General features: G+C 43.2%; 1 protein-coding gene across 1 annotated transcript in view; it reads left to right on the plus strand.

The window, feature by feature from the left end:
* LOC134789668 (neuroglian) overlaps nucleotides 1–23466 on the plus strand; it is a 52808-nt gene extending 29342 nt beyond the window's left edge. Inside the window, exons 7-20 of the mRNA XM_063760263.1 lie at nucleotides 2954–3095; nucleotides 3538–3665; nucleotides 4523–4644; nucleotides 5027–5186; nucleotides 6729–7096; nucleotides 7643–7804; nucleotides 8964–9197; nucleotides 13667–13945; nucleotides 17073–17384; nucleotides 18055–18229; nucleotides 20577–20784; nucleotides 20875–20972; nucleotides 21770–21830; nucleotides 23297–23466. Of these exons, the coding sequence (XP_063616333.1) occupies nucleotides 2954–3095; nucleotides 3538–3665; nucleotides 4523–4644; nucleotides 5027–5186; nucleotides 6729–7096; nucleotides 7643–7804; nucleotides 8964–9197; nucleotides 13667–13945; nucleotides 17073–17384; nucleotides 18055–18229; nucleotides 20577–20784; nucleotides 20875–20972; nucleotides 21770–21830; nucleotides 23297–23447 (2600 nt within the window). The 3' untranslated portion in view covers nucleotides 23448–23466. The remainder of the gene's footprint in view (nucleotides 1–2953; nucleotides 3096–3537; nucleotides 3666–4522; nucleotides 4645–5026; nucleotides 5187–6728; nucleotides 7097–7642; nucleotides 7805–8963; nucleotides 9198–13666; nucleotides 13946–17072; nucleotides 17385–18054; nucleotides 18230–20576; nucleotides 20785–20874; nucleotides 20973–21769; nucleotides 21831–23296) is intronic.
* The last annotated feature ends 349 nt before the right edge of the window (nucleotides 23467–23815 follow it).

Raw genomic sequence — 23815 nt, forward strand, 5'->3', positions numbered from 1 at the left:
CTAATGTTGAAAGTGGATTATTTTCTGGAAGAACCCCATTTTCGTAATGATTAATATAAAGCGTGTTATTGAGCAACACATCCTTATAATTCTAGATGAAATCTTTGTAAGTCGCGATAGACTTACATAAGACTATTTCAGGTACCGGAAATATAAATTTTCATTTCGAGTAATTCTTCCCTTGTTAGCTAAACTGCGAGTGTGAACTACGTTCGGTCACGAGTTCAGCGACCGCGGAGTGCTAATCTACCTGTTGGTATATCTTATGTGTTAGGCTTTCGCGTGTGTGGTTACTTCAGACTGCATTGCATGCAAGCATGGAGAAGTAGCTATTATGTAACTTAATTTATTCAAAAAACAAAAACATGAAATGCACGCATAAGGTTAAGCTAAAGTGAGAACCAACCGGCTATATTCATATATATAGGTCAGTACAGTAACGGAAATTCGGTTCTCTTCATGAATGCTTAAAAAGGGGGGAAATGGGGCCACTAATTGCGGTTACTAAATCAACTGTAGCTTTAACAAAACATCGGCTTCTTTAATTACAAAATTTCCGTGGGACTCGGACTCGATAGGTAGACATACTAAAGAAGTTTCCGTTTTGTGCCGTTTGACAAAACCTCGCTTTTAAATCTGTCACTACTCTTAAAACCCTCAAATATTTTTATAAGCTGTATTGTGATCGATACAGGCTTAGTTTTCATCAGGTATTTTTTCATTGAGCTCTCGTAATCTAGACGGATTGTTTGCGAGGCCGGCCCTCATTGACCCGCTGTCAGGCAGTAAAGCTGAATATAGTTCCATAACTGCTTCCCGCAATCAAACGCGTATGAGCGCCGAAACTGGGTAACGACGTTTGTTCAGATTCCGCCGTTATTAATAGTTATCAAATAAAAGCCGATTCTTTAAATATGGTGGCTGTGTGCTAATCAATCTTCTTAATACGGCTATCTTTACGAAACTACCAGACGCTACTGAGGCAACTCAACGGCCAGCAACGCAACGCAACACCACAACAATAACGCAACGGCAGCAATCTAGGCGCCACCCACAAAAGTTTAGTATTTCTCACCTTTCGTTACTGACACATCGCTTTGCCAGGTAGTAAGCAATTAAGGACTAGAAATCTAAAAAAAGCTAACAGCTCTGTCCCCTAGCTCGGAAGCGTCTATGTCCACCGCCTGTTGTCTATTGGCCACTTCCTCGCTTCACACGCCCACACCTCACTCTCCTGAATGCGAGGATATGGATACTTGCGCCTACGGTGTTTGTCTTAGCGCGCTGCATACGCTGACCTCTTTACAGGTCAGATAAATAAAAATAAAACAGACTGATGAATGGCTATTCGACCAAACAAATATAACATTACAAGTTCAGGTCATGCTATTGGCTTTTAATCTTTGATAAACTTTTTACCTCGATTTCTTTCTACTTTTAAATGTTTTACTTTTCCTAGAATTCGTATAAATTAAGCTACCTATAGATTTGTTATACCTAACTGTTTTTTGAAGCGACTTTTTGTGCGCTGCCATGATGCAGAGAAAAATTCTTTTTAATGGAAAAACTGCTCAGTGTTAGAAATTACATACAATACAATGAAATACGTCATAAAATATCATATATACTACTCGCAAGTCGCATCGCTAATCATCCTAGATTCGTACGTTATTAAATTAGGTTCCTCGTCATACTGCATCATCCCGTGATTCGATGGGTTCTGCGTAAATTGTGTAGGTAATGTAATAACGCAACAAGTGCTGAGTCAGAAGGTGTAAATACACCTCCCCGGAGCTCCCGTGAGTCAGCTGAGTGAGCCTGGATCGATCGCATGTCTTTGCCCGGTGAGGGATAACAATATCCTCTCTTTTCTTTGTAGCTTTCATACATTATGTAATCCTTGGCGCCTCATGTTGCGTCCGTCCACTAATGGATAAATGAAACGGGAAAAAATACATCAAAATAAATGGAAAACATGGGATTGGGACTGATTTCGGAACGTACCTACTAAGATGGTATTGTATATTGGGTCACTTATGCGACCTCGTGTTGGTTTCTGTTTATGAGTGCGCTACGTTTATACCTACCTATCTATTAACTCAGCTAATATGCACACCTGGGCCATAGTTTTGTATTTTAGAGTTATCATGTGTCAAATAGTACCTATTTATGAAATACTTGGTAAACATTATTAAGGCCAGAACAACATTTCATATTATCGCGCTATTTTTCTCTGGCACAAATAAATATAAACGTAGCATTGTACTCTCGGAAACACTTAAAATTCTTGCATCAACGTATCCCATATGGCTCGTGCGTTCGTCGTTAGCACGACCGCGCGCCACCTGGACTCGCCGCCCATATGCCACACATCAATATTCATATTTCACACGTTATTCTTCATCTAATGATAATAGCTGCGTCGTTTTACAATATACAATATATGCAGGGTTTTCAAAGATTGTGTAATGGAACTGGGGTGGTGAGATATTACGCAACCTTTCCAGGATAATGTATCCAATTTACTCACACAAAACAATCTGCTGTCCTGTCTAAAACTACGATAACCTTATTATTATTGGAAAGCGGACCCTGGCAAAGGCCGGGATAACGCTAGGTAGAAGAAGAACCTTATGCATTGCGTGCGAAGGAAGTGAAGAACGTTTTTGCTCCAAAATGTTGCTAAGCATGTAGTTAAAAGCTATGTACACAGGGAACTGAAAATTGGAATCTGTAAAGCCTTATTGCAATGATATAGGAGATACAGAACCGGTTGCATCAAGCGTCATTACCTAATAATCATGATCAGGCATTCTGTGGAATGTCCGGCATTCTGTGATATTTCTCCATTCTGTTTATCATTTATGATCAGCCGAACCGGCCTATAGTGTAGCTGGTGTAATCGCCGGTCGCTCGAGTTTTAGCCTTGTACTGACATTATGACTTTCCACAGCAATCCCGCCGGAGATCAAAGAAGGTCCCGAGAACGTGACTAAAGTGGACGGGTCCGAGGTGGTGATGCGCTGCCGAGTGTTCGGCGCGCCGCGGCCCATCGTCAAGTGGATGCGCAACGACGTCGAGCTCACCGGCGGCAAGTGAGTGCCATACTATAATATTGAGAGATGATGGGATTGATGGGCTGGTGGCCTAGCGGTTAGAGCGAGCGACTTTCAATCTGAGGTCGCGGGTTCAAACCCCGGCTCGTACCAATGAGTTTTTCGAAACTTATGTACGAAATATCATTTGATATTTACCAGTTGCTTTTCGGTGAAGGAAAACATCGTGAGGAACCGGACTAATCCTAATAAGGCCTAGTTTCCCCTCTGGGTTGGTAGGTCAGATGGCAGTCGCTTTCGTAAAAACTAGTGCCTACGTCAATTGGGCACAAGTGCTACGGGACAGGTTGGTGAAAGTTTGATTCAATTGACGAACAATCGAAGCCGTCCCCTCCATCACATTCCAACTATCCTATAGGACGTGACGATTTTGACGTCTCTTAAAATATAATAATATATACGTATTTAATTCTGTTTGTAGCTTCAACATCACCACGATGGGCGACCTGGTGATTCGCAGAGTAGGGTACAGCGACGCCGGCGTGTACCGCTGTTACGCGCAGAATAGCTTCGGCGAGAAGTCTGCATACGGCACACTCGAAGTCAAACGTGAGACCTCATACTTATTTGTTAAGCCTAAATTTACTGATAAGCATTTGAATGCTATTGGTTCTCTTACAAAGTTGCCCCACAGTATTAGGCCGTAAGAAAGTATTGATGACACATAACCCTGGTACGCAGCGCAGCTTCTTTGAGGAGAGGTACTTACAAATCTTAACTAAGGGATATTTTAACGTTAGTCAGTTGTGCGTAGTGCTACCGGCCCTAAACGTGTAATATCAATGTAAAGAGACTTAACTGTCCAGTTGTGTGCCCTAGCCGCTGGCGATTCGTTCTTTGGAATAATTGTTTGGCAGACTCGCCGAACGATTGAGTTTGAACCGAGCGACTAAAGTAAGGACGCGAACCACGACTTACATTAACTCGCCTGTTCCTATCGACACGTAATTATATTGCTGTCCCGCCGATGATGTCGGCGGTCAATGACAGTGCAAGCGAAACAGCAACATATTCATGCGCGTGCGATAGAAATAGGAACAGGCGCGTCAATGTCCTAAATTCCTCGTGCTTAGCGTCGCTACTTTAGTGCCCCATGCGAATCACTAAAAATAACCGGACAAGTGCGAGTCGGACTCGCCCATCGAGGGTTCCGTACTTTTTAGTATTTGTTGTTATAGCGGCATCAGAACTACATCATCTGTGAAAATTTCAACTTTCTAGCCATCACGGTTCATGAGATACAGCCTGGTGACAAACAGACGAACGGACAGCGGTCTTAGTAATTAGGGTCCCGTTTTTACGCTTCGGGTACGGAACCCTAAAGAGTGTGTCTATGGGCTAGTTGATATGGTCATCAGCTACATCATGCGCGCGGTCTTTTGACATATGATTCTTTTTTAATTTAGAGCGGTCCACCATCAAGAATGAACCTGAAGACTACGAGGTGGCGGCCGGGTCGCAAGCCACGTTCCGCTGCACGCCCGACACCGACCCCGACCTACACACCGATGTCACCTGGGAGTTCAAGGTACATACTAACAAACTTTATTAATTGTGGCTTTCCATCAGAGAAGGGTCCTTATGCTTCATGTGCAATAAAAACCTTTCTATCGGAATTTCTTTTGGAATTTCAGATAAAGAGGACCTTATTGCATTTGAAGCATAAGTATATGATGGAAAGTCACAATTGATCCTCCGATAAGCGGCGAAAAAGTAACTAACCACCAATTATTCTTTCTCGCAAGATATAATGTACACGTAGATGTACTAAATGGTTCACAAGAAGCGTTCGAAAGGCGTACTTGAATAAATAATGTTTTGATTTTGACACATTGTCAACTAGTATTTGATTACGGTATTCGACACAAATTACGGTATGTTGTATATTCATTTATCTTTTGTTTTCCAAGGGTCAAACTATCGACTTCGAAGGTCAACCGCGCTTCAAGATGACTAACGACTATTCGCTGCTCATCTCCGACACCATCGAGCTGGACTCGGGCCCGTACCAGTGCGTCGTCAAGACTCCCATTGACGAGGCCCGCGCTGAGGCCACACTTATAGTACAAGGTAAGTCACAAGATTACCCACGACTATCTCATTTATATTATTATCAACGACTTGAGCTCATACCAATACAGATTCTAAAAAAAAAAAAACATTTTTTTACTCATGTTTTTGTAGTTTCAACAACGTGAGTTTAACCTTTTGACCGCCAAAAGCGTCAACTGATCGCTCAGCTACAGTCTAATATCAACCTTCGTGCATTTCAACAAGGTTTACGATGATGCGACAGGCGTGGCGTTCAATAGTAGATTGTTAACCAAGGGTTGAAAGGCACCCATTTCTGTCGAGGTAGTTTGGCGCTCGAACGCAGTGAGAGCGCCAATAGTCCGAGACGGAAATGGTGCCTTTCACCCGAGTTAAACACTCTACTTTTCATATCGAATGCGAGGAAACCAAACAAGACAAGGCAATTTCGGAAAATCAGCAATTGAAGTACCTAATAGACCTACGGCCATGATTTTTTTCATTAGGACTTACTTGCAATCGGAGACTTTACAAGTGTAAAGATTAATAACCCCTAGCGAAAATCATTTAGATTGCAATATTTACGAAAATACACATTTTTTAACAAACTGCAGTAATTTTAAAATGGTTTGTACATTATAGTATGAAAATCAGCGGGATTGCCTCTTACTTTTTAATTTTATACTTTTTCGTTCTAAAAGCCGCAACAGGCTACCGGACCGCACCGCGACCTTGGTGCACCGCACCACGTAATAACATAATAAAAGTATTTTAAATATTAAATAACAATTTCATTAATAATATAACAAAATTTTTATCTTGTATTTTATTTTATTTTCATGAATATAGTGCTAAATAACTTTAAAAACCAATTTAATATCGTACAAAGGTTTAACTGTGGCTGTATAAGATTTTGCCTTTGCTAATTTACGCAAGTGTAAGGTTTAAAAAAATATTTTTGGTGTATTCCTGTTGGTTCCCGCCTTACGAAATCGAGTAAATAGAATTCAACGAAAGAAACAAGAAAAAATTGTTTTTAACAATTTACTTACATCATTTTTTATAAAAAAAAGGATCAACGTGGGATTAGTAAAATTAAACAGTTACCAATTGTTCCAAGCGAGGAAATAAAGACACTATTTTTCCATTTTGTTTCCACCCAGTTGTTCGTGGGACGGGGACGCAGAGGAGTACACTACTTTTCTGCGCTAGAGCATAAACGTATCACTTTCTGCGCACCTTTTAGAACAACAACGACCCACTTTCAGAGCATGAGATATGAAAAGATTTAAACGTTTGTATTTTATTATTTGTGGGAACGAGTAAGGGCGGTTTCAAACTAGCGTTTCAAACGAGCGTACGCGCGTCTAAGCTTAGTATAGACCAAATGAAGGGAAAAGTAATGCTCTTATAAGCACGTTAAAACCAAGTGTAGGGAAATGTAACGCGCGTGTAAGCTCATACCGCCGAAATAACCGTATACGCGCAGAAATGTACGCTAGTCTGAAACCGCCATAAGCTAATGTATCAGGAGAACTAAAAAAATAATACAAAACTAACTCCGAAATTTTAATTTGATAGATCGACCCAACCCCCCCGTGCTGGTCGGCGTCGAGTGCCGCGAGAAAGTTGCCAACCTGCACTGGGAGCCTAAAGGCGACAACCGCGCGCCCATCCTGCGCTACTCCATCCAGTACAACACCACGTTCACGCCCGACACCTGGGACTCCGCCAACGACAACGTGCCCGCTATAGAGACCTCCTGGACAGTGGAGTTGACCCCCTGGGCTAACTACACGTTCCGAGTGGTGGCGCACAACAAGATCGGGCCGTCGGCGCCGTCCGGGCACTCGGAGGTGTGCACGACGCAGCCCGACGTGCCGTACAAGAACCCCGACAAGGTGGAGGGTCGTGGTCGAGCGCCTAACAATATGGTCATATTTTGGTCGGTGAGTGGAGTTTTTATTTGTTTGTTGAGGAGATATTTAGACACTGTTTTGACGAATTTCGAATCAAAGTCACGACACTTGTCGCTCGTTTCGCTTCTGCTCAGGCACCGACTGTTTCGATAAAGAATTCTGAACGCATTATTATAACCCCCGTGACCCACGGGCACGATACAAATCGGTAAAAGAAAAACAAAATTCGACTTTCGGTCACTTACGTTTGGGCTGGTAAATTTTAAACCTTGGGAGTTGGAGCACAGAATAAGTAATAGTACTACGGTACAGAAAGGAAACTTCCTACAAATCCGAAGTTTGACAGCGGTTCAGGGACGAATCATGCTGTCCCTTTCTTATGTATGGTACTATCCCTTTCGGCTATTTATCTGTGGTCGTACACGCAAAGGGACATCAAGGTGTGTCAACCCTAATAATTGCTCGAAGCCGAACGGAGCAGAGAATGCCCGAAAGGAAGAGTTTCGCACCCCTGGTTGGGGTTTTATTTACATCTTAGCGTGCGTCCATCATCTAATAGACCACTGTTTCCCACAGAAAATGCCCCAAATCGAGCACAACGGGCCCGGGTTCTACTACCAGGTGTCGTACAAGCGCAACGACACGGGCGAGGGCTGGACCGACCAGACCGTGCAGGACTGGCGCCAGAGCGAGCTGCTGGTGCCCAACACGCCCACCTTCGTGCCCTACAAGATCAAGGTAATAAAACCGGCCGTGTGCGAGCCGGACTCGCGCACAAAATTACGCAAAAATCGGCAAAAAAAATACGTTTGTTGTATGGGAGCCCCACTTAAATATTAATTTTATTTTGTTTCTAGTATTTCTTGTTATAGCGGCAACAGAAATAGATAATTTGTGAAAATTTCAACTGTCTAGCTATCACGATTCATGAGATACAGCCTGGTGACAGACAGACAGACGGACAGTGAAGTCTTATCTTAATAATAGGGTCCCGTTTTTACCCTTTGGGTGCGGAACCCTAATACTGGACGTATCTTAAAAATATTTTCCTTGCCGATGGGAATACGATTAGAATTGTATATTTTTGTTATCTACATCTCCCGAAACACTGTAAGAGATGTCTGAATGCAAATATATTTGACGACACAATATTTGGATTTACGGTTGAACTTAAAAATGCGAAGTCGTCTCGACAATATTTTTTAATTTTTTTTAATCAAAAATTTTGTTTAAAGTGAGAATATCGATAGTATATTATGCAATAAACTAGTCATTGGCACACTTCCAGCCAATGAAATTCATCTTGAAATGCATTTAACCATTCCTTATGGCTACCTGGCAATCTTCATGGCTAATTGTAAGTCCAGCTATCAATTTGCTAAAAGTACCGAACAACATCATGCTATGCTAATCGAGCACACTTGTCATTGGCGAAGTCATCATAAATATGATGTAAGTCATAAAAAAAAAGAAGACACAAGACAAATTTAAAAGTGGAAAAATTACTGTCTTGGGTGAGACTTGAACTCACGGCCTTTGTTAAAAATTAAAAAATTAGCACATCATAACTGGTGAATTTCCAATATGACTTGGAACTCCGGTAGCCGTTTAAGAAGTGTAACACTCTTGCGGTAGATGTCGCTAAGGTCCCCTTGACCTATAATATGGTGGAAAGATTTGCTAGCTATGGATGAGGTCTTGGTGGCTCAGATGGCAGAGCGCTGGAGTATCGATCCAGAGGCCGTGAGTTCAAGTCTCACCCAAGACAGTAATTTTTCCACTTTTAAATTTATTCTAAGCTTAATAGCATCGTTCGCAGACGTTTCTGCTTGTTAAAAATTAAAAGAAGAAGACACAAGATGTGTAATTCCTGTATTAAGTATAGTATCTTCCATAGGTTGTGGCGTGGAACTCGAAGGGAGCGTCGAACGTGGCCCCGGTGGAGGTGATCGGCTGGTCGGGCGAGGACCGGCCGCTGCTGGCGCCCACCAACTTCACGCTCGTCGAGGTCATCTCCGGCAACGAGGCGCTGCTCAGCTGGAACCCCGTGCCGCCGGACTCCGTGCGAGGACACTTCAACGGGTACCGCATACAGACGTGGACCGATGGCGAGGAGGACCAAGTTCGCGAGGTATCAAATATTCACATTCGATCATTTATTTGCATAAAAAGATAACTCTCGTCCGCGTACTCCTGTCTTTAAGGCTAGCGCCGCATTTACAACCCCTATATGGTTTTGCGGATGTCCACGGGCGACGATTATTGCTTCCCATTAGGCGATTAGTTTGCTTGTCTGCTTTGGGACTGTCCATAAATTACGTCATCGATTTTTGACGATTTTGACCCCCCCCCTAAAATCATCCAAAAATCATGCTTCGAATGACCCGTTTCCTCCTACGTCATGCTACCATCATCCGATGTCCAGACCCCCCCCCCCCTAATTTCATCATCATCATCATCATCTCAGCCATAAGACGTCCACTGCTGAACATAGGCCTCCCCCTTGGACCTCCACACGTGCCGGTTGGAAGCGACCCGCATCCAGCGTCTTCCGGCGACCTTAACAAGATCGTCTGTCCATCTTGTGGGTGGACGTCCTACGCTGCGCTTGCTAGTCCGTGGTCTCCACTCGAGCACTTTTCGACCCCATCGGCCATCTTCTCTGCGTGCAATGTGGCCTGCCCATTGCCACTTCAGCTTGCTAATCCGGTGGGCTATGTCGGTGACTTTAGTTCGTCTACGGATCTCCTCATTTCTGATTCGATCACGTAGAGAAACTCCGAGCATAGCCCTCTCCATAGCTCGTTGAGCGACTCTGAGTTTTGAGATGAGGCCGATAGTGAAAGACCACGTTTCGGAGCCGTAAGTCATCACTGGTAACACACATTGATTAAAGACTTTCGTCTTGAGGCACTGAGGTATGTCGGACGAAAAGACATTACGTAGTTTCCCGAACGCTGCCCAACCGAGTTGGATTCGGCGGTTGACCTCTTTCTCGAAGTTGGACCTACCTAATTGGACTACTTGTCCTAGGTAGATGTACGAGTCAACAACTTCGAGTACCGAGTTCCCAACAGAGACTGGGATGGGCACAACATTGGCATTTGACATAAGTTTCGTCTTGTCCATGTTCATTTTCAAGCCCACCCGTTGTGAAACTCGGTTGAGGTCATCGAGCATCATGCTGAGTTCCTCCATCGACTTTGCCATGACTACGATATCGTCGGCAAACCGAAGGTGAGTGATGTATTCGCCGTTGATGTTGATGCCAAGTCCTTCCCATTCCAGGAGCTTGAAGGCGTCTTCCATTACGGCAGTAAACAGTTTCGGAGAGATAACGTCTCCCTGCCTTACGCCTCTTCGCAATGGAATCGCCCTCGTGCTCTGCTCCTGTACTCGGACCGACATGGTGGCGTTACTATACAAACACTTCAACACTTCGATGTACCGATAGTCAATATGGCATCGCTGAAGAGACTCAAGCACCGCCCATGTTGCCACCGAATCGAAGGCTTTCTCATAGTCCACAAACGCTAAGCATAATGGCAAGTTATACTCTTCGGTCTTCTGTATAACTTGCCGCAGCGTATGGATGTGGTCTATGGTACTATAGCCTTTTCGGAAACCGGCTTGTTCGGGAGGCTCCCCTAATTTAAAATGACGTAATTTATGAATAGCCCCTTTCTACATAAATAAATAAAACATAATGTAATTTTTACAATACAACGTTAAGAAAAATTTACATTTAACCTTTTTTATATGGGGCATTATCTATGAAAAGGGACCTTATTGTCGATGGCGCTTACGCCGCACAGCGTCGCGTGGCATTGTATTTATTTCGGACCACCGTTAATAATCGCGTAAGCGCCATCGACAATAAGGTCCCTTTTCATAAATAACGTCACATATATAAATCATCATAATACCTAATCATGCCAAACAAACATAGAGATTCGACTGATAAGGTATCAGGTACATCGGTCAAAAAACTGGTTACATATCAGAATACCGAAAGTTGATTTACCTAATGTCGAATCACCTATGCTCGATTCACCTATTTTTTTAAACACCTAACGGTTTATTAACCTAAGCTCATAACACCTAATGGACGAATTACCTAAGGCACGTTTCACCTATAATTTTTTTACCTAAGCTCAGAATACCTATGGTCGATCTACCTAAACTTGATACACCTAATGCTTGAAATACCTAAAACCGATTTACCTAATACATGAAACACCTAAAGCTGACATACCTAATGGACGATCCACCTAAAGCTGATATACCTAATGAACGATATACCTAAAGCTGATTTACCTAATGGATAAAATACCTAAAACTGTTATACCTAACGAACGAAATACCTAAAGTCGATATCCCTAAAGGACGGAATACCTAAAGTCGATATACCTAATCCACGTAATACCGAAAGTCGATATACCTAATGTACGATATCCCTAAAGTTGATTTACCTATTGAACGAAATACCTAAAGTTAATATACCTAAAGCACGTAACACATAAAGTTGATATACCTATTAGGTACTGTTAACTGTAAAAATATGGGTGCACAAATCATCTCAAAAACATGTCCCATAGCTCTTATGTCAGCGAATCAAGAACTATGGGACATATTTTTGAATAAGTTGGCTACACCCATTGACGTAGAATATCTAAGGACGGGCTTTACGGGCACTAAAAATGGTACTAGTTCAGCGGTGTTACTCACGAATTCTAGCCAATCATGCAGTCTAACGCAACTAGTTGCGACCAATAGCGCGCGTAATGTGAACTCATCAACCAATCGCGCGCATGATGCGAACTCATCAACCAATCGCGCACATGATGCGAACTCATCAACCAATCGCGTTGTAGCGGTTTCACACCGCTATACTGGCCCCTGTCATGCCTCATTATTATTGCCCGTAAAGCCAGTCAGTCCCTAGATATCTATGTCAATGGCTACACCGATATTTTTACTGTTGACTGTATGTAATGAACGAAATACCTAAAGTCGTTATAAAAAATCATTTACTGCAGATAATGTAAGTAAATATAGCATTAATAATAAAAATAAAAATAATATTATATCTAATTAATAGATACCTATAATAAAATTATTAAATGATAAAATTCATACATTTATTGATTAAATTCAGATTAAAATTAAAAACTCTAAAAGAAATAGCAAAATATAGTTTAAATCATATAATGTTTATGCGCAGTCAAAAATAAATTAGAATGTGAAACTTAAAACAGGCAGTAAGAAAAAACGCCTCTTCTTTGACAGGCGTTTCGACAGCTATTCCGTTCCATTCAGACAACTTATTAAGAACGGTTTTTCAATATTCAATATTAAAAAAATAAACGTGTTATAATGATGAAGAGGTAAGTAATAAAATATGAAATATGTATATTTTCTTACATTAACAGTAGGTTTTTATGTTGATTACGACGTTTGAAGGAAACTAATATTAACACTCATCAATAAGTAGTCATGAATTGGACAAGTATAAATTTAAAAAAAATTGAAAAGCTCTAGTTCGCGAAAACCAACTTTCTGCACGCTAAACAGCTACGTAAAGTAGCACTTTTTGAGCTGTATATAACTGTATTAAAAATATTTATTTTAATTACATGTAAACTTATTTTTTTATCGCGTTCTAAAAAAACTATGGCCTTCTACCCTTGAATTACCCTAACTACAACATTTATGGCCACAAGTTCAAACCCTTGATAAAGCAATAAACTATTAATACCAATTTTCTTTTTGCTGATGTTGTCTGAATTTTTTCATCACTTTATGAAAACATTTTCCTTAAAACTCCGGCATTCAATAATAGTCACACCTGATTGAAGATATTCGAGTTTATTATGGCCCAAATTTTGGAATGTAGGTACCTAAATTTATGGTACCTACGATAATGTAGGTACCCTACCTGTTTGAAGGTATTAGCTATAGGTATTTCGTTCGTTAAAACATATACCAGCCTTAGGTATTTCGTGCAGTAGGTATATCGACTTTATGTGTTACGTGCGTTAGGTATATTAGCTCTAGGTATTTCGTTCAATAGGTAAATCAACTTTAGGCATATCGTCCATTAGGTATATCGACTTTCGGTATAACATGCATTAGATATATCGATTTTAGGTATTCCGTCCTTTAGGAATATCGATTTTAGGTATTTCGTTAGTTAATAGGTATAACAGTTTTAGGTATTTTATCCATTAGGTAAAACAACTTTAAGTATATCGTTCATTAGGTATATCAGCTTTCGGTGTTTCATGCATTAGGTATAATAGCTTTAGGTAAAACGTGCGTTAGGTAAAATGCGCATTAGGTAAAACGTTAATTAGGTGTTTCATCCATTAGGTTAATTGAGTTTAGGTATTATAAACTTAGGTCATTCAATGTTTAGGTAAAATGATCGTTAGGTAATTAAAAAATAGGTGAATCGAGCATAGGTGATTCGACATTAGGTAAATGAATTTTCGGTATTCTGATATGTAACCAAAAAACATATCACAGTACATATTTTTGTTTATGGAGCAAAATGGACGGATCAAAAATTATTTCTTAACTGTTTTTTATCATTTAAAGGTCAAGGCCAAGTCCGACGCCACCAAGGTCATGATCAACATCCTCAAGCCGCACAAGAAGAACAACGTCCGCATCATGGTGTACAACGGCTTCGACAACGGCCCGCCCAGCGACACGCTCAGCTTCGTCACGCCCGAGGGCAAGCCCGGACCAGTCAGATCATTCAACGCCTACCCTATTGGATCCTCCGCCATGCTGCTGACGTGGGATAAGCCCATGGAGGAGAATGGCGTGCTTACTGGCTACAAGGTGTATTACGCCAAGACCGTCGGCACACAGGTGGGTCTAAAACGTTTGATAACACCGGCGTTTTTTCTGTGCGACATTACAAAAGCTTCGTCACGCCCGATTGCAAGCCTGGACCAGTCAGATCATTCAACGCGTACCCCATCGGCTCCTCCGCCATGCTGCTGACGTGGGACAAGCCCATGGAGGAGAATGGTGTGCTTACAGGGTACAAGGTGTACTACGCCAAGACTGTTGGCACGCAGGTGGGTCTAAAATGTTCGGTAACACCGGCGTTTTTTCTGTGCGATATTACAAAAGTTTTGTCACCCCCGAGGGCAAACCTAGACCAGTCAAATCATTCAACGCGTACCCCATCGGATCCTCCGCCATGCTGCTGACGTGGGACAAGCCCATGGAGGAGAATGGTGTGCTTACAGGGTACAAGGTGTATTACGCTAAGACTGTTGGTACACAGGTGGATTTAAAACGTTCGGTATAATCGGCGTTTTTCTTGTGTGACATTACAAAAGTTAACAATTTGGGTACATTTTTCTAAGACTTATCATGCAACTTATAATCTCTAGTCGCCCAGAGGCCCATAAAAAGGTCATTCATTATTTTGAAATATCAAAATTGCGTTGCGAGTTGCGAGGTAGAAGGTTTTCATTCTTTTTTTGGCAAATTAAAAATATCGTCTAAGGCTCGCTTGGGCCTGATAGAGAAAAAAAATGTTGATGGTAAAAAAATACAAAAAGTGTATAACTATGTATCTCGTAAGATATATTGCCAAGAAATGGGTTGACATGCTTTTTTGAGCGATCATCGGTAGAATGGCAATCATTTGCTCAAAACAAAACGTTCGCTCGGAACATGAAAACGCGGCTTCAGGATAAAGTAAGAAAATTAGGCTTTAAAAAAGTTTTTTAGAATAGAATAGAATAGAATAGATTTATTCGTAAGCACAAACAATCGGAACAGTACATAGTATAAAAGAAAACACAAAATAAGATTAAAGTGCCACGAAATGGCCCCATCTCAGCATGTTGCTGGTGGCTTCCAGCGCTGATCTTCCGATGAGACCATCAAGTGAGAAGAATCACGGAAGGTAACAGACAAGAAGAAAAAAGACAGAAATAACATACAGTAAACAGTTAGTTAAATAAGAAAAAAGTTACACAGCAAGAAGATACAACATAACGACTATTTACAATTAAGATTAATTAATACAAAAACAAGCATCGTGCTCTAAATCGCTGTATAGATCCGGTCCGACCATATCTTGGCTGAGCATTACAGCTGTATATACTACTAGCGCCAACGGTGGCTACACTAACTAAAAAAGCAAATTTTTCACGCCACTGTTCGGAAATGTGGCAATAGATGGTCTAAAACCAAGCTGGAAAGTAGGCAATAGCTGTAGCACCTGAACCACCACTACTAAAATGTTTCATTGTTATCATCATTTGGTGATGGTACGCTACAGCAATGAGTATCATTTAAAACATAAAAATCAATAAAAGGTCTTTTCTGCGCAACTTTTTCCTTCAAAAATAAACTTAGGTTATTTATAGATACCAATTTCTTGTTTAAAAAAAAATGTCAAAACCATTCAGTTCACGCTTAAGGCGTTTTTTACTTTTGTAGCTGTTTGTGGTTTTATAGCAAAAACGCTTCTAGGTTTAGAGTCGGTTTCAAGCAAACAACAGAAAAACGCCTCTTAAAAGTGATAAAAAAAGTAAAAAAGGTGGGATCGGAAAATACTTACTGAATAGGATAGTGTAAATTGTGTTTGACTAAAAATACAAGAAAAGCGTAAGGGCTCGCTATAAAAATGAGTTCTTCTAGTGAAGAAAATGATATTCTTACTCTGACGCCTACCGAAATTCAAGAGACAGCACAGGCAGTGGCTAGTAATTTGCTACCTGAGAAATCGCGGGCTAGTACTTATAGTTATGCAAATGTTTTCTTATTTCCTCGCAGTAGTCGTGAAAAGCACTATGTAATGCCCAAGAAAAAAAAAAGAAATGTCAAAACCATTCATTCATTCAGTCAGTTCATTCAGTTCACGCTTAAGGCGTTTTTTACTTTTGTACCTGTTTGTGGTTTTTTAGCAAAAACGCTTTTAAGTTTAGAGTCGGTTTGAAGCAAACAACAGAAAAACGCCTCTTAAAAGTGATAAAAAAAGTTAAAAAGGCGGGACGGAAAATACGTACTGAATTGGATAGTGTAAATTGTGTTTGATTAAAAAGTACAAGAAACACGTATCTACGCTCGCTATAAAAATGAGTTCTTCTAGTGAAGAAAATTATATTCTTACGCTGACGCCTACCGAAATTCAAGAGACAGCACAGGCAGTGGCTAGTAATTTGTTACCAGAGAAATCGCGGGCTAGTACTTATAGTTATGCAAATGGTTTCTTATTTCCTCGCAGTAGTCGTGAAAAACACTATGTAATGCCTCGGTCGGAAAACTTAAGATGGACTCGTATTATTTGAGGGCCTCCACTAACGTGTCGGTCCTCAAACTCACTCGTTCATCTTTTAGCGGTTTTCGGTCCTCTCCTACAATGTACTATTTCTCAAAAATGGACGCCAAAGTCGACTTTGCCGTTTAAAAAGTAGGTCACGAAGTGCCTAGTTTATGGTCAGTCAAAAATTAAAAAGTTAAAAACATTGCAGTCTCGATTTTGGGACTGCAATGTTGTATACAAATTCCATTATTGGTCGAGTTCCAAACTTTTTAAAAGTTGTAATGGCCATATCAAATGAAGGCACAGGCCCATTAAACAGTCAAACAGATGATTAGTACTTATTAATTATTATTATAATGTTGGTACCGCGACTATTTAGCTGTCTCAAATAGGTTGGCGTATTTTCGGGAGAAAGATACACTTCTATTTTTTTATAAAAAAAAACGGCGGTAAAGCAAATTTTTTCAATTGTTTCTACTTTTTTCTGTGAAAATATATACATAAGAACGTTGCTTCTGTAAAATATTTCTCATATATTTATATTTATTGCACCATTTTTGAGAAAAGCATTATATACGACTCGGCTGGAAGGCTACTTGCTGGATTCGGATTCAATTAAACGGACTTCCAAGGACGTCCGTTTAAAACGAATCCTCAGCCAGCAAGTAGCTACTTCCGAGCCTCGACAATAATGTACTATTGTCCCAGGTGGAGCCGTGGGTGGAGCGCAAGAACGTGATCGACAGCAAGTTCGACCGCGCCAAGCTGGCGGGGCTGCAGCCCGACACCAAGTACCGCGTGGAGCTGCGCGCCGTCACCAAGGCCGGCGAGGGCAAGGGCTACTTCGTGGAGGCCGCCACGCGCGCCGACCTGCACGCCGTGCCCGACGCGCCCGCCTTCACCGCGCACGCCGTGCCGCCGCCGCCCGACGCGCTCAACCAGCCCAGCAGCTCCCCCGCCGTGCACGTGCTGGTGCGCTGGCTGCCCTCGCTCGACGGACACCCCGGCACGCACTTCCAGGTACCACGACGACTCCCCCGCCGTGCTCGTGCGCTGGCAGCCCTCGTTCGAGGGACACGCTGATGCGTGCACGTGATGATTCACGTGCACGAAATGCACTAGAATATTTAGCAAAATGATGCGGTTAGCGAGCCACCTAAGGATGCACCAGAGAATGGAACATCCTAATGATACTGATTAAAAGTGCCTACTTCAGAGCACGGCGCTGTGGCCGAAAACGGTCAGGAGTATCTTACCCGTCCCGGACTAGAGATTACACTGAGAGCCAGGTGCGACCACGATTATAAAACTGATCACCGCCTCTCAGTGTTGAACTATGAAAACGATTTAATTTAACGAATGTGTTTACGTTGAGCGACGGTTTAATGCGACTGACCCTAATTCGAACTCATACGATCGCATTTAGACAATATACTGTTACCTATCACTAGCCGGTCCCTTCGTATTTATTGGCCGTCTACTACGTAATGTATTTTCGCTAAACATGAATTAACGCTAGAAATCGCCAGTATCATCTTGAGGAGAGGCTATTTGGCGGGACCTTCTCCTTTTTATGTTATTTTTTTTCAATTTTCTCTTTTTCGTTCGTGTTTACGAATAATTATTAAGTAGGTACTTCTTCATTTTCTTATGTCATCATTTTACTACAAGAATAAACTTTCCCTTTCAGGCCTCCTACAGATTGAAAGATCACCCGCAGTGGGAGCAGTGGCCGATGGAGATGGACGACGACTACGTCATCCTCAAGGGCCTGGAGCCGAACAGGATATACGACGTGAAAGTCACCGCCTACGACGGCGACTACTTCACCGACAGCGAGATCAAACAAGTCGACACCACTAATGGTGAGTGTACTACGATTGACACCTCGTCCTCAAGGGGCTCGAGCCCAACAGGATATACGACGTGAAGGTCACCGCCTACGACGGCGACTACTTCACGGACAGCGAGATCAAACAAGTCGACACCACTAATGGTGAGTGTACTACGATCGACACGTCGTCCTCAAGGGGCTCGAGCCGAACAGGATATACGACGTGAAGGTCACCGCCTACGACGGCGACTACTTCACGGACAGCGAGATCAAACAAGTCGACACCACTAATGGTGAGTGTACTACGATCGACACGTCGTCCTCAAGGGGCTCGAGCCCAACAGGATATACGACGTGAAGGTCACCGCCTACGACGGCGACTACTCCACCGACAGCGAGATCAAACAGGTCGACACCACTAATGGTGAGTGTACTACGATCGACACGTCGTCCTCAAGGGGCTCCCAACAGGATATACGACGTGAAAGTCACCGCCTACGACGGCGACTACTTCACCGACAGCGAGATCAAACAGGTCGACACCACTAATGGTGAGTGTACTACGATTGACACGTCGTCCTCAAGGGGCTGGAGCCCAACAGGATATACGACGTGAAGGTCACCGCCTACGACGGCGACTACTTCACCGACAGCGAGATCAAACAAGTCGACACCACTAATGGTGAGTGTACCTACTATGATCGACACGTCGTCCTCAAGGGGCTCGAGCCGAACAGGATATACGACGTGAAGGTCACCGCCTACGACGGCGACTACTTCACCGACAGCGAGATCAAACAAGTCGACACCACTAATGGTGAGTGTACTACGATCGACACGTCGTCCTCAAGGGGCTCCCAACAGGATATACGACGTGAAGGTCACCGCCTACGACGGCGACTACTTCACCGACAGCGAGATCAAACAGGTCGACACCACTAATGGTGAGTGTACTACGAGCGACACGTCGTCCTCAAGGGGCTCCCAACAGGATATACGACGTGAAAGTCACCGCCTACGACGGCGACTACTTCACCGGCAGCGAGATCAAACAGGTCGACACCACTAATGGTGAGTGTACTACGATCGCCATGTCGTCCTCAAGGGGCTCCCAACAGGATATACGACGTGAAGGTCACCGCCTACGACGGCGACTACTTCACCGACAGCGAGATCAAACAGGTCGACACCACTAATGGTGAGTGTACTACGATCGCCACGTCGTCCTCAAGGGGCTCCCAACAGGATATACGACGTGAAGGTCACCGCCTACGACGGCGACTACTTCACCGACAGCGAGATCAAACAAGTCGACACCACTAATGGTGAGTGTACTACGATCGACACGTCGTCCTCAAGGGGCTCCCAACAGGATATACGACGTGAAGGTCACCGCCTACGACGGCGACTACTTCACCGACAGCGAGATCAAACAGGTCGACGCCACTAATGGTGAGTGTACTACGAGCGACACGTCGTCCTCAAGGGGCTCCCAACAGGATATACGACGTGAAAGTCACCGCCTACGACGGCGACTACTTCACCGGCAGCGAGATCAAACAGGTCGACACCACTAATGGTGAGTGTACTACGATCGCCATGTCGTCCTCAAGGGGCTCCCAACAGGATATACGACGTGAAGGTCACCGCCTACGACGGCGACTACTTCACCGACAGCGAGATCAAACAGGTCGACACCACTAATGGTGAGTGTACTACGATCGCCATGTCGTCCTCAAGGGGCTCCCAACAGGATATACGACGTGAAGGTCACCGCCTACGACGGCGACTACTTCACCGACAGCGAGATCAAACAGGTCGACACCACTAATGGTGAGTGTACTACGATCGCCACGTCGTCCTCAAGGGGCTCCCAACAGGATATCAAACAAGTCGACACCACTAATGGTGAGTTTACTATGATCGAATCGCACTTAGAAAAGTTTGTACGCTGTCAGTGGTATAAACAGATTGTCCTAGGACTACTTTAAGAATTGGCCTTTATCCTTTGACCTCTTAGCATGTCTTGCGTTGTCGCGACAATATGTGGCTTTCCACTGCAGAAGGGTCCTTATGCTTCAAGTGCAATAGTGACAATTTTATTTGAAATTCCAACAGAAATTTTAATAGAATGGTCCTTATTGCACATGAGGCATAAGAACCCTTTTCTTTTAAGGGGCCCACTGATTAACAGTCCGCCGGACGGTATCGGCCTGTCAGTTAGAACAAAATTTTGACAGTTCCGAACAACTGACAGGCCGATACAGTCCGGCGGACTGTTAATCAGTGGGCCCCTTTATGGAAAGTAACATCCAGCACGCAAGACGCAGTGTGATGACATTGGTAACCAAGTGAAACATTAGATTGTTTGTCCGCAGACGGTCCGATCATAATGCTGGACAACAAGTCTGCGCAGGCGGGCTGGTTCATCGGCGTGATGCTGGCGCTGGCGTTCCTGCTGCTGGTGCTCGTGCTGGTGTGCGTGGCGCGGCGCAACCGCGGCGGCAAGTACGACGTGCACGACCGCGAGCTGGCCGCCGGCCGCCGCGACCATCCCGACACCGGCTTCCACGAGTACACGCACCCGTCAGTACCACTACCACTGATACTACTACTTACTGATACTTGAATGGTTGGCAGTCTTCAACTTGTTATTGACGCGATGCGTGTTTACAGACTGGACAACAAATCGCGGCACTCCATGAGCAGCGGCAACAAGCCCGGCCCGGAGAGCGACACCGACTCCATGGCCGAGTATGGCGAAGGAGAAACTGGTGAGTACACTCTTCTCTATTTTTGTAATTAACTTCATGATCACACTTCAACCTTATTGCAACGAGATAAGGTCCATCAATTGCCACTTCAGTGTAATGCTAAACGTTCGTTTTCATGATGAAAGTACGACGTATCAAAGCTAAATAAAGTGCGTGCAGACGATCAAGCGGGCTTGATTGGCATATACAGGGTGGCTAATAAATAAGTGCATTCCCGTTGCCAGGGAGGTTTTAAACCCCAAAACCTCCCTGGCAACGGGAGTGCACTTATTCTTTAGTCATCATGTATGTATACCTAACGATGTTTTACGAGTTTTTAACGATCATTCATGATTGTCGAGTCTATTTGCTTGTCAATGCACTCTTGATCGTCTGGACAACCCTAAAACTGGTCTGTCTATTTGTAGAATGATTTTATTTTGAGCTTGTCTGATTATTTTGGCATGCTCATGTTTGTTATGAATTTAATTTAAACTTTTATTAAACATTTTTAAGGCTATTGGAAATTAGAAACAAAATGTGGCTTCTCATAAGTCTCGTAACAAAATGTATTGTAAGAAGTTTCCATAAGGTTCATTTTGATCTGGAAAGTCAAAAATACACTAATCAATAAAGTTCCAATAGTCTCCCATTAGCATGTTGTTATTTTATTTGGCTAGACATATTCAGTAATAATATTCACATAACTAGATACATGTGTTGACTCGCTGAGCCAAAGCAGTCGTGGTTATTATTATTACTGAACATGTTCCGCCGCTTGCCTTGTTGTGACGTGTGGTGACCGCCTCCGCTTGCAGCGGGCATGAACGAGGACGGCTCCTTTATCGGGCAGTACGGCCGCAAGCGCCGCCCGCACCCGTCCAGCCACGACTCCGCCAGCCAGGCCTTCGCTACGCTCGTCTAACACCCCCCCCTTACCTACACCTTGTTCCACAATCCCCCCCGAACCGAACTACGTATTCGTTATCCAAACGGTTCGGGCGATACCATCACACCTTGCTACGTTCCAGCTAGTTTTAAACGTAGTGCCATCATCACATCTCGAATTTATAACGGTCCGGTACCGATCAACCAATCGGCGTCGCTCGTCGATCTTCGCTCTGATTGGTCCGCTTGAGTGAAAAGCCCGCCAAAATCTCCGAATCTCCAGTGATATTATCTGTTCGATATTATTTAGGTATCTTTTTGAAATTTTTACTAAATGATTAGGTATACTCCGGGCGTTCAGGGTCTTTATTGTACTATTTTAGAAATAGTTTTAATAAAGGCTGCTTCACGATTCCGCAAGTATTAAGTTGTAAGCTTTTTGCACAGAATCTCCTTTACTTATAGGCTAGTCTAGTTTATAGTGTCAAGTACACGATATTTTTAAGCTAGGTTGTAAAAATTGATATTACGTTTATTTGAGTGAGACGGAGTGAAAATATTATGTTAATTATATTTTCCTATACATGTTTGCTTTGTTTTATATTTTTGATTGCATTTATGTGTTAGAGTAGATAGGTCCTTTTCCGTCCTTATGTATTTCCTTCTTTGTTGCCCGCACGAGCACCAGAGTTCTTTTGTTATTTACGAGGTATGTTTTTTTTTTTTTACTTTAATATTTTTCGCATTTGATGTGTGTGAAAGCTAAATTTGACTTTTTGCTTTTGATTTAAAAAAAAATATTTTCTTTTTTTTTTTCATTTATTTAACATTGCATAATTATAATGAGTAATTTTGTTTGATCAATCGTTCTTGCATTGTCGCATGATTCCATGAATGTGATACCAGATTAATGTTTCTATGATGATATATATACGAATGTTGGTCTATCTGGAAATAAAAATTTGAGGAAAGAAAGTGTCACACCGGCACAGAATAAATAATAGTATTAGGTACAGAAGACTCACTCTCTAACAAAACGCGTCTGTTACGATCAGGACAGATATGGCCGCTAGGCCGCGGCTTATGGCCACCAAAATTGATGTGGAACTGATGTACTTTTAGCTACCTGTAGTAAAGCGACGAAATCGCGGAGTGAGCCACGCCTGACACCGGGCAGAAACTACAGCAATCGTCCGTTCTCACCCGAGAGCCACAAAGCGCACCCGCGTTGACGTCGACCGCCATATATTTGGTTTTAATCAATCCACGGCGGTCGGCGTCAGAGCCGAGTGTGGACGCTCTCTTTAGCGTTTCGGAGCCAAGGCGTTACCTATTAACACCAAACCAAAACCGACGACCGAGATCATATTACTATCTCTTTCACGCCTGGGACGATTATGCAAGCGTGAGCGAGAATTTAGAGTCGGCCGGTTGTCAGTTTGTTTTTCGGATAGGAGGTATAATGTGGTTGCATGTGCAGGTCGCTTCACGGAGGACGGGTCGTTCATCGGGCAGTACGTGCCGGGCGCGCGCGTGCTGCCGCCCGCGCCGCCGCCCGAGCCCGCCGCCGGCGCCGCCCGGGGCGCCATCCCGCCCACATACGTCTAGGCCACGCGCATATCCCTACATGCCGTGCCGGTATGCACGGTATGGGCGTCACACATACATACATTCACCACCTTATTAAAGACAAAAACTATCATAGAATTATGTCTGACGTCCCACCTCCTGATATGAAACCGATATAAGGAGGATACGGCACATGTGATGCGGTTGTCGTTTTTCTAGTGAGCGTGTAACGTATCTTTCTTATCGATACTTGCTAGTCTTATTCGATATAGCAGATCTATTGTACTAGAATCGACCGAAAGGTTTTCGTGAAATAATAGATTCGCTGGTCTCATGTAAACGGAGGGCTATGGGGTACCATTCTGACGAGTACGTCTACCATCAGTTTTGACATTGACATGTACGCT

This window comes from Cydia splendana, chromosome 4, assembly GCF_910591565.1.
Source record: "Cydia splendana chromosome 4, ilCydSple1.2, whole genome shotgun sequence".
Taxonomy (NCBI): domain Eukaryota; kingdom Metazoa; phylum Arthropoda; class Insecta; order Lepidoptera; family Tortricidae; genus Cydia; species Cydia splendana.